Below are 14,051 nucleotides of genomic sequence, written 5' to 3' on the forward strand. Positions count from 1 at the left end.
TCGCAGCCTCTTTTGGCTCAGCCTGTTCACTAAGTGCCCTCGTTTTCTCTGCCTTGCGTTCCCCCGACGCTGCCCTGAGTTGCTGAGTGCTGAAGAGTCGCTTTGGCCGTTGCTGGAGCCCCATCTGTTTTTTTCCACCACCTGCTCCCCTGGGGCCTTGTGTTCTGCTGGGCTGTCTGGGCTGGTTTTGAACAGGCAGATGGTGTGGGAGTGCTGTTGGCTTGGCAGGGTGAACTGAGAACGGTCAGCTCGGAGCGTATCCTGTCCAGCCTTGAAACTTCATTTATCTTTTGCTTTAAATAAAATCGGCTGCTACCACGATCTTAGTGGATCAGTTTGCAGAAACCTTTTATTACCAAAGGCACTGACACTGCATATTATTAAACTAAAATGTTTTCTCCAAACTAGTGCACTTGACATTAATTAGTTTACATATGCTGTTGTGTCAGCTTGAAATTATCTATCTAGCATCAAACATTGTCTCTTTTTTTTATAGTATAAATACAATATGCACATTGAAGTGCTCCTGTGCTAATGTCTGGGTCTGTGGTGTTGCAGAGGAACGCGGGCAGTAGCTCAGATGGAACAGAAGACTCTGATTTCTCCACTGATCCTGAGCACACAGACAGCTCTGAAAGCGATGGCACATCACGACGGTCTGCCCGTGTGACCCGTTCCTCAGCCAGGCTCAGTCAAAGCTCTCAAGGTAAATGCTTTATTTTCTTAAACAGGAAAGAAAAGAAAAGAAGCCTCTTAAGCAACAAGAGGCTCAATGTACTCCACATTTCTGACGTTTAGAACTTCAGTGTGTGGAATTAAATCACTTTATTCTTTGGCTATTAATGTCCCACAGCAAAAAGCAGTCTTTGTAAGTGCATATTGCACAAATGAGGTAATAGAATCTAAAGATTACGCTGGTGGTGGGAGTCAAAACTCAATTATCCTCTGTTCAAAAAGTAAAGCTACTTTTTAAATGAAGTGGGAATCAAACCCCATGATTGTGCTGCCAGCTTTGCCTGATTTTTCTGAGAACTCTATTCTGTCTATACACTTATCTTGGTACTGGAGCCAAGCTAAAGAGAGGGTGTTTAGGGGTGAAAGTTGTTTTTGTTTTCTTTCTTTGTTTGTTTGTGGTTTTCTGTACTGCAAGGGAAGGTGTATTTTCATGACTTGCTGATGCTGACCCTACTCTACAATAAATGTAAGCAACATATTGCCAGTTATTTTGTATGCCTCTACTTTGGCATCCAGATTGTAAGAGAAAACATTGAATGTGTCCTCCTCCTCATTTTTTCGCATTAGTTTAGTCATTTCTTGGCTGTTAATAAGCTGCCATCTGGTATCAAGGGGAGGAGATGACAGTAGATAGTAACTTCTTTCCATTGCTCCATTAATACACTTGGATAAAGAATCTGTTTTGCCACAAATTTTATTGCAGGTAAGAAATATGCGTGCGTGATCATCTGCTAATTAGCTCTTTAAAACAAGAGGAAAGCTGGTTTGGATGTGTATGGGATGCTTGTGATATTCCTAGGTTATGACAACATTATTTTCATGCAAAATAATTGCTTTATAGTCTTAAAAGCAGTATAGGATCACAAAACCACACACAGGATCCCAAACATCGCTCCACACCAGAAGCAATCTCACTGTTCCCAAGGGTTATCTGAACACTGATAGTTCTTATCTAAACTAACGGTTCTTTAGCTTTCCAAATGATAACTGGTTTGTAATTACTAGTTAATTAAGTCATTAAATCCAGAGAAAACTGATCTAATTCCAGATTCCCCAGTGGAGGTAATAGTGTCAAAAGGTTTAAGCTGGTAAGAACAGAGCGTATCTTAGTGACGATGTGCAGCGGTGAGCGGTAGGACAGGACTCTGTCGATACCCAGCTATCAGCTGTTGGTATCACAGACTTCAGAGCACATGTGAGGCAAGTCTCTGACTTACAGTGGTTATAGTGGGTGTAATTATGATGTTTCTATGGAATTAGATTCCAGCCCAGTTCGTAATCCACCATCGTTTGGAGCAGAAGAGCCGGTGTATTCTACGAGGAGGGTAACCCGCAGTCAGCAGCAGCCTACTCCTGTGACTCCAAAGAAATACCCGCTCCGGCAGACTCGCTCCTCTGGGTCAGAGACTGAACAAGTGGTTGATTTCTCCGATAGAGGTACGTGAGGTGTTGAAAGTTTGCAAAATGCTGTTGGAAAGAATATGTGACTCCAATTTTTGAGGGCGCAGTGTAATATCCTGAGGTTAAAAGGTTTGAGACAGCTGTCCAGAGTTGCTTTACGTATTTTTTTGAAAGCTTTCTTTCAGGCAAATCTGTAACATCTTGATCCTTATTTAGACACTAAAAATGCAGCGGATCACGATGAATCTCCACCACGTACCCCCACCGGGAATGCCCCTTCCTCTGAGTCTGATATTGATATCTCCAGTCCAAATGTATCCCATGATGAGAGCATTGCCAAGGACATGTCCATGAAGGATTCTGGAAGTGACCTGTCTCACCGCCCTAAGCGCCGCCGCTTCCATGAAAGCTACAATTTCAACATGAAATGTCCCACTCCTGGTTGTAACTCTTTAGGTAATTTCAACTCCAGGATTAATCTGTTGGTTTTTGCATTCCTGATATTCAAAGTCCCGCTCACTTGAGTTATTCATCCTAACAGTATGCACTTAATTAGGATGAGAAGTCTTACTGAGAAGTGAGTATAGAGAAGGAATATGAAGCATCTCTGCAGCTATATACATCCTGGAGGTGTTTTCTGCCTAGGAGTGTTTGGGGGATGATAGGGTAAAGAACAAGTTGAGAGGATGAGCACAGGTGTGGGAAGAAAATGTAGAGTCTTGCAGGTAGTGTACTGATGTCTGCCAGAAACAGGTTTTCAGGAACAAATTATTGCAGATCTCTAATATACCTGGCTGCTTGCATGGAGTGCAGCTTTCGAGTTGGTGTGAAGATGATTGTCCTTCTTTGTTCATAAAGCTTGTGCCATGCAGTGTGTTCCTTCTATCATACTGGTAATAAACTGAGCGTGCTCCTTGAGCAGCTCGGAGGTATCTGTCCATCTGGGATAGTTTTTAAACCTCTTTACGATCATATGTTAAAAGTTGAGGTTTTTTTCTGATCCTTTGCAGGACACCTCACTGGAAAACACGAGCGACACTTCTCCATCTCGGGATGCCCACTGTATCACAATCTCTCAGCGGACGAGTGCAAAGTAAATGAGTTTTCTGGTTTATCTTCCTTACAGTTTTTTTTTTGTAACAAAATGCCAAGACCTGTCATTTGTAAACAGGAAATAAAGTTAGCATGTTTCAGCTGATATCTTTAACTGTAAGACAGCAGCATTTGTGTGTCAAATCATCTGTGAATGACAATTCAGAAGATTCACCTAAATGAGAAAAGGAAAAGGTGAAGGTTTTGATAGTAGTTTCCTGCAATGTTGACAGATGAATTTTGGCTTCCAGGTGCGAGCACAGAGTCGGGATAAGCAGATTGAGGAGAGAATGCTAGCCCATCGGCAGGATGACAACAACAGGCACGCCACCAGACACCAGGTGGGCAATCTGCACATCAGGGAGTGGCTGCTCAGTTAAAAGTGGAAAAAACTCAGCTTGTGGTTTCCAGCAACAATGATTTTAACTTGAACTCCCTTCTTCACTTCTTGGATAAACTATTGTGCTGAGTCCTGACACTCCCCATTTGTCATCTCCAGTTTATTTCAAGGGCAATTCATTGTATCCCTTAAACGAGAGACTGGAGCAGCTAGTGAGAGCAGAGGGGTGGCCTTGGCCAGTAATACTACAAAGGAGGCTGGAGCTGTTCTCAGGATGATCTTTTCTATGTGCTTTGATGTGTAGGACAAGAGAATTCCTGCAGAACTGTAAACTACAATTTGACTGACTAAATAGAAAAGAATAAAACCAGGGGAATTAAATTTTGCAGTTCACGAGTCTTGGACTTGAGTCAAGATGACTTAGTGAGTCAGCTCAGAGCTTTTCCCTGTGATTAAGCAGTGCACAAGGAGTGCACCCTGTCTTGTGGGACAGAGGTGCGTTGGCAAAGACAAGCTGTGGTAGGAAGAAAAATTTCCTGGTGTACATACCTGTGTTGTACCTGCAGTGCCCTCTTATTAGCACAGGATTTGGTTCAGAGGCAACAAACCTCATAAAATGAAAGCCAGGACAGAGGTCCTTTAGGGTGGGAAGGTGAAGGAAAATGTTTGAAGTGGATGAAGCCTCATGGAGGTTTTCACCTCTGGTTTCTTTCAGGCACCAACAGAGAGACAGCTGCGATACAAAGAGAAGGTAGCTGAGCTCAGGAAGAAGAGGAACTCAGGACTAAGCAAGGAGCAAAAAGAAAAATACATGGTAAAAGCAGTAATGTTATTCTTTCATTCCCTCCTGTCTGGAATGAGACCACTAAGTGGGAATTTGGCTTTTCTAATCATTCTGCAACATTCTTGGCTAAAAAATTAGCAAGATCCAACAGCTTAGTATCAGCACAGCAGCAAAACCTCCTGTTATTTTATTGTTCTAGGAGCACAGGCAAACCTACGGCAATACCAGGGAACCTCTACTTGAAAACCTGACGAGTGAGTATGACCTCGAGCTTTTCCGAAGAGCGCAAGCACGGGCATCTGAGGACCTGGTGAGACTTCTAACTCATAGCAAATGTCTTTGTTAGAAACTTCAGTGCTTTCTGAGTTTTGTTGTACTTGTGCAAATAGAATCAGAGTTTGTAAGAAGAACAACTACAGCCCAGCCAAGTCAGCGGGTTACTCCAGGGAGAATGTTTAAGTGCCAGCTGTTTGGAGGGTTTGCTGGAAGTGCTGCTGGAGGAGTAATTAGTAACAGTCCCATTTAATAGGTGTTTGTTTTTAGTGAAAGGATGACCAGCTTCACCTGCTGAAAGGATGGCTAAGGAGTGATGATAATAACAAAAGACAAAAGCCATCTTGACAGTAGGTGATGACTGTGGAATGGAATTCAAAACCTTGTATTGCTGAGGCTTCTGTAGGTGTTTTCCAAAGCCACCTTCCACCCCCAGAGATGAACCAAAAGATACTTTGATGCTTACCAGTGAGAATTGCATCTGGATATCAGAGGCAGAGCATTAGGCTGTATCCTCTCCCTACAGATAAGGAAAGAAACATGAAGTGGCAAAGAGCTTACATTGCTTCATGACAGAAAGAGGATGATCCTGGTATTAGTATGTTGCTAAGTGCTGATTCACAAGACACTTCCTGATAAAGGAGCAGTCAGTAACTGTACTGCTTGTGGCCAGGGCTCAGACTGATTGTGATTGAGGAGAGGTCTGTGGGAGGGGTCATTAGACATGGTCATACTAAAAGATGAAATTTAGAAGACTTGATGTAAATTATTGCCTTGAGGGAAAGAAATAGGGGCCCCTCCCTCTGTATCTACTTTATTTATTTATTTTTAAATAATGATAATAATAATCCATTTTTTCATTGATAGGAAAAGTTGCGGCTCCAGGGCCAGATCACAGAAGGCAGCAATATGATTAAAACAATCGCTTTTGGCCGTTACGAGCTGGACACCTGGTATCATTCTCCCTACCCAGAGGAGTACGCTCGTCTGGGACGTCTCTACATGTGTGAGTTCTGTCTCAAATATATGAAGAGCCAGACAATACTGCGCAGACACATGGTAAGGGCTGGGGTGGAGCTGATGCCTGAGTTTTAAATCTGATATCAGCATGTGAATGTTTTCAAACATTACTGTTGTTCACTCAGTTGCTCACTTTGAGGTGAGAAAACGGCATGTTTCCTGGTATATCCAGCAGCTGTTGTCACCTTTTCCACCCTTAAAACACTGGTGTTACCTTAACTTTGTTCTCCTGTCATAGGCAAAATGCGTTTGGAAACATCCACCCGGTGATGAAATCTACCGCAAAGGCTCCATTTCAGTGTTTGAAGTGGATGGGAAAAAGAACAAGGTAACTAACTGTGATCATTAGGCCAGTCTTGAGCATGAAGTCTGTCTTTCAAATGTGTCAGGCACTGCTTTTCCTCTAGAGAAACATTCCTCCCTCCAGTTGCAGAAATGCTCCCAGTCTGTTCTGTCCATTCTTGCAATTCTGGCCGTAGTTTTAGCTGCATTTTCTTTGTGGTGATTCCTCAGCCCTCTTGTGCTCCAGCAGCTCCATCTGTTTGTCTCATACTGTGCTTGGAGATGTGTGTCAGGATCCCTTGCTGAAAGTTAGTGGGGAGATTCTGTGCTTGGCCTCAGTAGATTGCAACTGTCCATCGAGAGAATTCACTGTGAATACTCATTTGAATTTGGGTTAGAGTGGGAAGCAGCCTGATGCTATTGAGGGTGACCTCATGACACCTCCTTAACCCTGAATGAATCAGAACATGAATCTGCAACTGCAGATTCAGTGCTAGATAGCAGCACCATGCTTGTGCTCTGTCTTTAGTTGTGTCTGGTCTTGAAGGTTTCAGAGGAAAGAACAAAGAAACAACTTCAGAAGTTAAATTCCACACTGCTGGAAGCTGTGAGGAGGCTTTTCTAGTTCCCAGAGATAACCTTGAAGCACAGGATTAATACAATCCAGTGCAAGCAAGCAGAGATGCAACCTGCTGCTCCCCTTCACTGAGGATGTGATGTTTTGGGCATTCAGAGGTCGATATCACAAACATCATTTCCCACCCCTAGGAAGCTAGGCTTATCAAGTTTCATCACCAGTGGAATTGTTTCCTGGCCCAGCTGCTCTGTTTGACTGTACATCATTTCTCAGCTGATTCAGAATTTTCTTGTCATGTATGCCTGTTTTTTGTCCACTCTTGGGATGTTCCACTGTAATAAAGAGGTGTATTCTACTCTCCTTTTGCTTCTAGATCTACTGTCAAAACCTGTGTCTGCTGGCAAAACTTTTCTTGGACCACAAAACACTGTATTACGATGTTGAACCCTTCCTATTCTATGTCATGACAGAAGCTGACAACACCGGCTGTCACCTGATAGGATATTTCTCCAAGGTTAGTTAAAAATACGTACATATGCATTAGGACCTCACTAGAATGAGATTTAGGACACCAGTTATCAGTACTGGATCTCTCCTCTGAGTTTTTGCAGTCTCAGGATTTGTTAACTTTCAGGAGCAGATAAAGTTTCAAACCTGATCTGCATGAATCGTTCTTACTCTTTGCTGCAGGGGTTGCAGGTGCTTTGCTGCAGCATCTTTCCTCCTTGCTAACAAAAACCAAATCATCTCAGATGAACTATTGCTGCTAGGAAGCATAGCAGTGTCTTAAATGTAGGAAAAAGTAATGATAAAGAAAAAGTAAATAAATGTAGAGAAAAAATACATTTAAATATTAATCACCACGATTTTTTTATAATAAAGTAGTTGAAGGAATAAAAATTCTTAAGTGGAGAAGCTGAGATGTAACTCAAGTAACTTAAGCAGATCCCACAAGTAAGTTGCTGGCCAAGCTTAGAGTAGGAGCCAGTTTTCTCAACTGTTTGCTCAGACATGTTGTCTCCCTAAAAACTAGCCATTCTGTTTGTTTAACCTCTGCTGCACATCAGTGAAATACGTTTCCTGGTTGTTCTTACTTCATTACAGAAAAAGTGCTTACCCTTCTGGACACGGTGTTACCATGCAATGCAGTTATCACTTTAGATATTTCAGTCAGTGAAATTCTATAGGTAGGAGAATACTTTCCCAAACACAGTGCAGGAAACTATATTCCTTAAATCACCTGAGTCAAAACTGAATAGGTATCTTTTAAAAAATGCTCTAAAGAAAAATCTGCATTGATAGAATCATAGAATCATGGAACGGTTTGGGTTGGAAGGGACCTTAAAGCTCATCCAGTTCCAACCCCCCTGCCAGCAGCAGGGACATCTTCCACTAGATCAGGTTGCTCAAAGCCTCATCCAACCTGGCCTTGAACACTTCCAGGGAGGAGCAGCCACAGCTTCTCTGAGCAACCTGGGACACTGGCTCACCACCCTCACAGTGAAGAACTTCTTCCTAATATCTCATCTAAACCTCCCCTCTTTCAGTTTAAAGCCATTTCCCCTTGTTCTGTCATTAACTGCCCTTATGAAAAGTCCCTCCCCAGCCTTCCTGGAGCCCCTTCAGGTACTGGGAGGCAGCTATAAGATCTCCCCGGAGCCTTCTCTTCTCCAGGCTGAACAGCCCCAACTCTTTCAGCCTGATCTGAGGATAAGTCTCTCTGAGTCTCTTCTTTGAACGCTTCAGTACACACCATGTGCTTATAATGCTGCTATTAAGTCACTTTATTGTTGCATGTAAACCTGGTAGATGCCAGAGATGGTAGTGAGAGTGTTACTGGCTCCTTCTCAGGTACAACTCCGTGGCCAGCGATCCTAGGCTTCAAATTGTGCACCACACACCCGATGTAATGGCTGATAGAGTAAGACACTAAGCCAGGTTGGTAGCTGGAGGACGATCGTGTTACTTGTAGTTAGGCAGGTTTTTCTACTGTTGCTTCTTTCACCTTGTATTGTATCAGTTGCACAGGCTTGTTTGGTCTGTTGGGGTTGTGATATACTCATTGTTTATACAGATCTAGACCTGCTAATCTGTCCTCTCTGTGTTCTTGTTTTTAGGAGAAGAATTCTTTTCTCAACTACAACGTTTCTTGTATCCTGACAATGCCTCAATATATGAGGCAAGGTTACGGCAAAATGCTCATTGACTTCAGTAAGTACAGAGAGAGAAATTCTGGAAACATATTCTGTCCAACCTGACCATTTCACCAAGAGATCTAATATATCTGTGGTGATGGTTGAACAGTTTTCATTAGAGCTGATTTCTGCATGTGCTAAAGAGGGTAACAGTCAGGAGAGAGTAGTTTAAGGCTAAATAGCTTTTCTTTCCTTTACAGGCTATTTGCTTTCTAAAGTTGAAGAAAAAGTTGGCTCTCCAGAACGCCCTCTGTCTGATTTAGGTCTCATCAGCTACCGTAGTTACTGGAAGGAAGTTCTCCTTCGTTACCTGCATAATTTCCAAGGAAAAGAGATCTCTATAAAAGGTATGTTTTCAAGCTAAATAATCATGTGGTGAATTGGTTCAGGAACATAACCTGTGCATTTCATTCACTTATTTTCTTCAAATATGAGGCAGGTCATGCTTGACTCATTAATACAGGTGTTTATGTAGCAGCACAGTTAGTGGAATATTCCTGAAGTTGGGTATGGCTCCTTTCCAGTCCTGCCACCATTAAAGTTGAGCCAGCTTGCAGAATTTGGAAAGTATGTAATGGCTTCTTCTTTTAAAAATTAAGTTTTTAAAAAAGATTCAGCAAAGAATTTTGTCCATATGTAGATTAGCATGTTAATTTGAAAGAGAAAAATGGCTCCACTGAGAGGCTTTGAAATGCTTTGGAAAAATACTGAGACTATTTGGATGACTTTTAATAGCATTTACCTAGGAGTAGGCAGCATTTCATAGAGATATCAAGGTAGTTCTGAAGAAGCAGCTACATCTTCTTTCAGAGGATTACACCTTATTAACTTGGATCCTAAAATTAGTATCACTAAGTCATTGTCATGTTCTAGGCTGGCTTTCAAATTTGGGGTGAGTTGGGCTGTTTCTGTACAGCTCTGCATCCCAAACCTGTGGTTCTTCAAGCTCTTTGCAATCAGTCAGCCCTCAAGAGTGAAATGAGCAAAAACAAGTTGTATAGAGATAACCAGGGTGGTGAAAGGGTGCAAGTCATGCAGCAGAACAGTAATACTGCACGTGCCTTCTTTAATATCACAGAATCATCAAATGGTTTGGGTTGGAAAGGACCTTAAAGATCATCTAGTTCAACCCCCCAGCTGTGGACAGGGTTGCCAACCACTAGTATCAGGCTGCCCAGGGCACCATCTAATCTGGCCTTGAACACTTCCAGGGATGGGGCATCCACAACATCTCTGGACAACCTGTTCCAGTGCCTCACCAACCCCTGGGTGAAAAATTTCCTCCTAATACCTCCCCTCTCTCAGTTTAAAACCATTTCTGCTTGTCCTGTCACTATCTGCCCATGTCAAAAGTTGCTCTCCCTCCTGTTGATAAGCTTTCTGCAGAGCATTTTGTGTATATCCCTTCAAAAGGAGTTGCATGAAACTTGTAGTTGAAAACTAACAATTAGAGGCTATTGTGGAGGAATTGGTTTCTATTCTAACATAAACTGTTCCTGGTTTGCAGAAATCAGCCAGGAGACTGCAGTAAACCCTGTCGACATTGTCAGCACGTTGCAGGCGCTTCAGATGCTCAAGTACTGGAAGGGAAAACACCTGGTCTTAAAAAGACAGGTAAAATTTGTGCTGACTATTGCTGTGTTCTTGTTTCCTTCTATTTAGCTGTTTGATTCGTATGAACTCACTGAAATGAGCATTTCCTTTGCACTGTGGCTGGGTTTTCCAGCTTTTTGATTCTAGTAGGGGAGGATGTAATTTTCAAATGCAGTGACAGAGAAAATATGATGCAGGCACCCGACCTGATTCTTCAGTAGTGCAGAAAGATGCTGTATTGACCTTCCTTTTCCTGATGTGTGGATTGACGTTGCTCATTGTAAGTGGCTTTTTAGGGGAGCAATGGATCAACGTTCCCATCGTGCTCCTCATCCCGCCTGCCCTTTATTGGGCAAATGGATGATACAGAAGTGGACTGAATTACTGGAATCCTGAACGAGTTCTGTTTGTAGCCTCATTAGATATAAGACAAGTGGTTTATAAATCCCCAAATGTGACAGCTTCTCTCTTTTGTTTTCCCCTCCCTGAGACTTCACTTTGTTGCTAAAAATAGCCTTATCTGTGTGATTGGAAGGGCTTCTAGAAGGTGCTGTGGCGGAAATGTTATTTTTTTGTCAGTTAGTAGTCTAGTTGTCTTCAGATTTGTGGCTTTAGATGTGTGTTGTTGTACCGTGGATAATTCTCCATTGTGGATTATTTGTTTTAACCTGCCCTTTCATGCTTTTTTTCTTAGGATCTGATTGATGAATGGATAGCCAAAGAGGCTAAAAGATCCAACAGCAATAAGATAATGGATCCCAGCTGTTTGAAATGGACCCCTCCTAAGGGAACTTAACTGTCTTTATCACTCCTGAAGCCAGTGAACCCCAGCAGTAGGAAGTACCCTAGGGATCTCTGTCGTATCTGTTGCTGTTGTGATTGGCTGGTACAGTACCCTCCTGAAAGATCAGTTCCCCTTGGTACTGTTCTGGCCCTGATCTTTTGTGCACACCACAGACGCTAGTTCTGAGGAACTTTTATGTTTCGGCCTCAATGAGGTTGCAAGGATTGGATCTGTATAGGACCCAAATGAAGCTCCTAGCAGCGCTGGCCCAAGGAGTTCTGATATCTGGTACTGTACCTGTCCAGTCACTGGTCTTACCCTCATGTTCTTATTCCAATGAGGTTGTGTTGTGTCCTATAATCTGGTTGTTTCTCCCTTCAGGTTCATTGCATTCTAAGTAATGGAGATAACTTCTGTGGCTTTTGAACAAGGTCTAAGAATGCTTGTTTGGGGGAAAGTCTGGTTTTCCAACAAGCTGCAGCTACACTGACTTCAGCATTTTTTAACTAGTTCTGTCTGATGGACTGTTCCATTCCATGTATCAAATAGTTTTAGCAAGATAACATGCCACCTCTTTCAGCAGTTTTCCATATAATATAGCAGGTCTTCACATAGTTAATATTGTACAGTCAGAAGCTTGCATATCTTATAACTGAGTGGTGTGATTGTTAGTGTTACCTTGGAGGAGTCAAGGCTCAGTGTGTGATAATATCATGGTCTGAGATGTTTCATAGAGTTGCTCTTGGCATAAGCTCCTGGAGCTACTACAGTACCACGTCTGTTGGAGACACCTCTTTGATTATAAGTTACTGGTTTTTCCTAGTTTATCTCTTGGAGTTAGTGGATTCCTTTACACAGAAACAGCCTGTTCAGTATATTTCACTGGAGATTTTTTTTTTCCCAGAGCAGTCTTCCTTCAATTGTAGGTCTCTTTGTATTGGAGAGGAATTTTTTTCCACTAGACTGGAGAAATAAAACCTTCAGACTGATTTTTTTTGCTAGCCTTGTCCAAACAGCCACAGAAACTCTACCATGCAAATATCCTCACTTGTTGGATTGCCCTACCGTGTACGTTCTGTGCATCAGTGACAGCTCCAGTTAGCTGTGTGGATGGTTTGCTTCTCTGACAGTGCATTCTTGTTTGTCTTTGTAAAACAACAACAACAACAAAAAGCTTTTACTTCCTCTCTCCCATCAGCACCACCAGAAGAACCTATCCTACAATGGCTTTCAAGTATAACCACTGTCCTTGTGCCACAAGTTTCCTGTATGGCTCCAATGTAATTAAAAAAGGGGGGGACAATCTTGGGGTAGATGATGGCAGCATCATAGAGTGCTGATTTCATTGAAAATTTCCAATGCTTCCTCATCGACTGGTGTCTGAAATGAAGCACTGGCCACATTACCAGTAGGTAGGAGCCATTTCTTGTTAACCACTGACCCATCCTAATGTGGAAAAGTTCTCTCCTGCTCTTCTGATGGTTGTCTGCCTTTCTCTGCCTCCTTAAAAGAAAAAAAGATCATCAGTACATGGTGTATACCTTGTGGGCATTACTGAATTTTGCTGTCTCATGCCCTTTGCTCCTGTATTGTAACTAACTACAGATATTCATGAAACTATCCAACCAAGTAGATCTCTTGTGGAGTAGGGAAGAAGGCCATTCTTGTGCAGAAGCTAAACCCTGTTCCCATGATGTGGTAGAATGTGCTATTCTTGTATCTACTTCTCAATAAAGCATGTTCTCTGCTCAAGTTTATGCTTTCTTTTTATGTTTGATTTGGTTTTGTTTGTTTTTTTTCCTGTCAGATGCTATTCTGCATCTCCAGTTAAGTGAAGCTGCTGGTTTATGTTGCAAGGGACTAATTTTGAACCTGTCTTTGTGCCCGATGTATTAAGGATTGTGACTTAAGAGTGGCCTTGAGGTTGAACCTTTCAGAAATATCCTGTATTCACTCCAGAGCTTATTGTGCACAGGAGATTACCACAAGGAATATTATGGATATTGCCAGATACCAGCAACTCAAGTATGTCATGCAAAACTGGGATGACATCTGAAATTCACTGAAGAAGGAAGGAATTCTCCTAAAAGTGATGGCCCTAGATTTTTATCCTGTGCTTCCATGACCAGACTTTCTTGTTCCTGGTACTGCAGGAGGACTTGGGGCAGTGAAGTCTCTGATCTTCAAAAAGCAGTGAAGTTCAGCACGTCTCTCAAACATTTTGAGTCTTTGATATCATCTCTGATATCAAATGGTTAATTACATGATTCTGCTTTTCTACATAACTCAGTGGGAGTTACAAAAGAGTAGGGAATGTTTTTGCACTCGGGGGTCTGAGCTGCAGAGGTGAGGGTCCTGTTAGTGACACGTTAGTGATCATGGCCTGAGACTCAAGACACTCAGCTTATGAAGAAAAAGAGCAAACTAGTTGAGATGGAATACCTTGGTAGTCTTGTTCTGATTGAGACCGAAATCAAGGACACTTCCCTGAAGAAGGATCTTTTTACTCAAGTCACATGAAGGCTCTTCCTAATTCCATCTTGTTTTTCTTAATAAGACAGTTATTTAAGCATTTGATTTTGGAGCACTTCTTTTACTTATTTGAGCTGTTTTGTACAATACCAGTTCCCCTGTTTTGCTGCCTTTTTTTCTTTTTGTTTTGTTTTTTTTCTTGCAAGCACAGAGAAATGCAGGGTGATTCAGTTTGCAGATAACTGGACAGAGACACAAGAGGGTTGAGGTTTCACTCCCCACACTGCTCTGCTGTGTTGTCAGCCAGCCCCTCTCTAAGCTTTTGTTTCCCTCCAGTCCTTATTCTGTCAAATCCATTTATGTTGTGACTTCTCTGAGGCAGTGACTGTCTCTATACATACAGTTCCTAGAATGATGGGGTCCCACGCCTGACTGAGACCTCTGGGTGCTTTGATAATGCAAACACTAATTAAGTAGTGAATCATACAGATAGCCATAAACAT

At 42.2% G+C, this 14,051-nt stretch overlaps 1 protein-coding gene across 1 annotated transcript; it reads left to right on the forward strand.

Moving 5' to 3' along the window:
- The first annotated feature begins 534 nt into the window (after positions 1-534).
- KAT7 (lysine acetyltransferase 7) lies at positions 535-12,828 on the forward strand. Its single transcript, XM_010168447.1, has 14 exons — positions 535-706; positions 1,996-2,172; positions 2,353-2,592; positions 3,147-3,229; positions 3,480-3,569; positions 4,284-4,382; positions 4,552-4,662; positions 5,493-5,684; positions 5,884-5,973; positions 6,878-7,018; positions 8,622-8,715; positions 8,900-9,046; positions 10,207-10,313; positions 10,987-12,828. Exons 1-14 carry the CDS (start codon positions 535-537, stop codon positions 11,086-11,088), a joined length of 1,845 nt encoding a protein of 614 aa, XP_010166749.1. The 3' UTR covers positions 11,089-12,828.
- The last annotated feature ends 1,223 nt before the right edge of the window (positions 12,829-14,051 follow it).

The sequence above is a fragment of the Antrostomus carolinensis genome, unplaced genomic scaffold, assembly GCF_000700745.2.
Source record: "Antrostomus carolinensis isolate BGI_N321 unplaced genomic scaffold, ASM70074v2 scaffold9685, whole genome shotgun sequence".
In the NCBI taxonomy this organism is placed as follows: domain Eukaryota; kingdom Metazoa; phylum Chordata; class Aves; order Caprimulgiformes; family Caprimulgidae; genus Antrostomus; species Antrostomus carolinensis.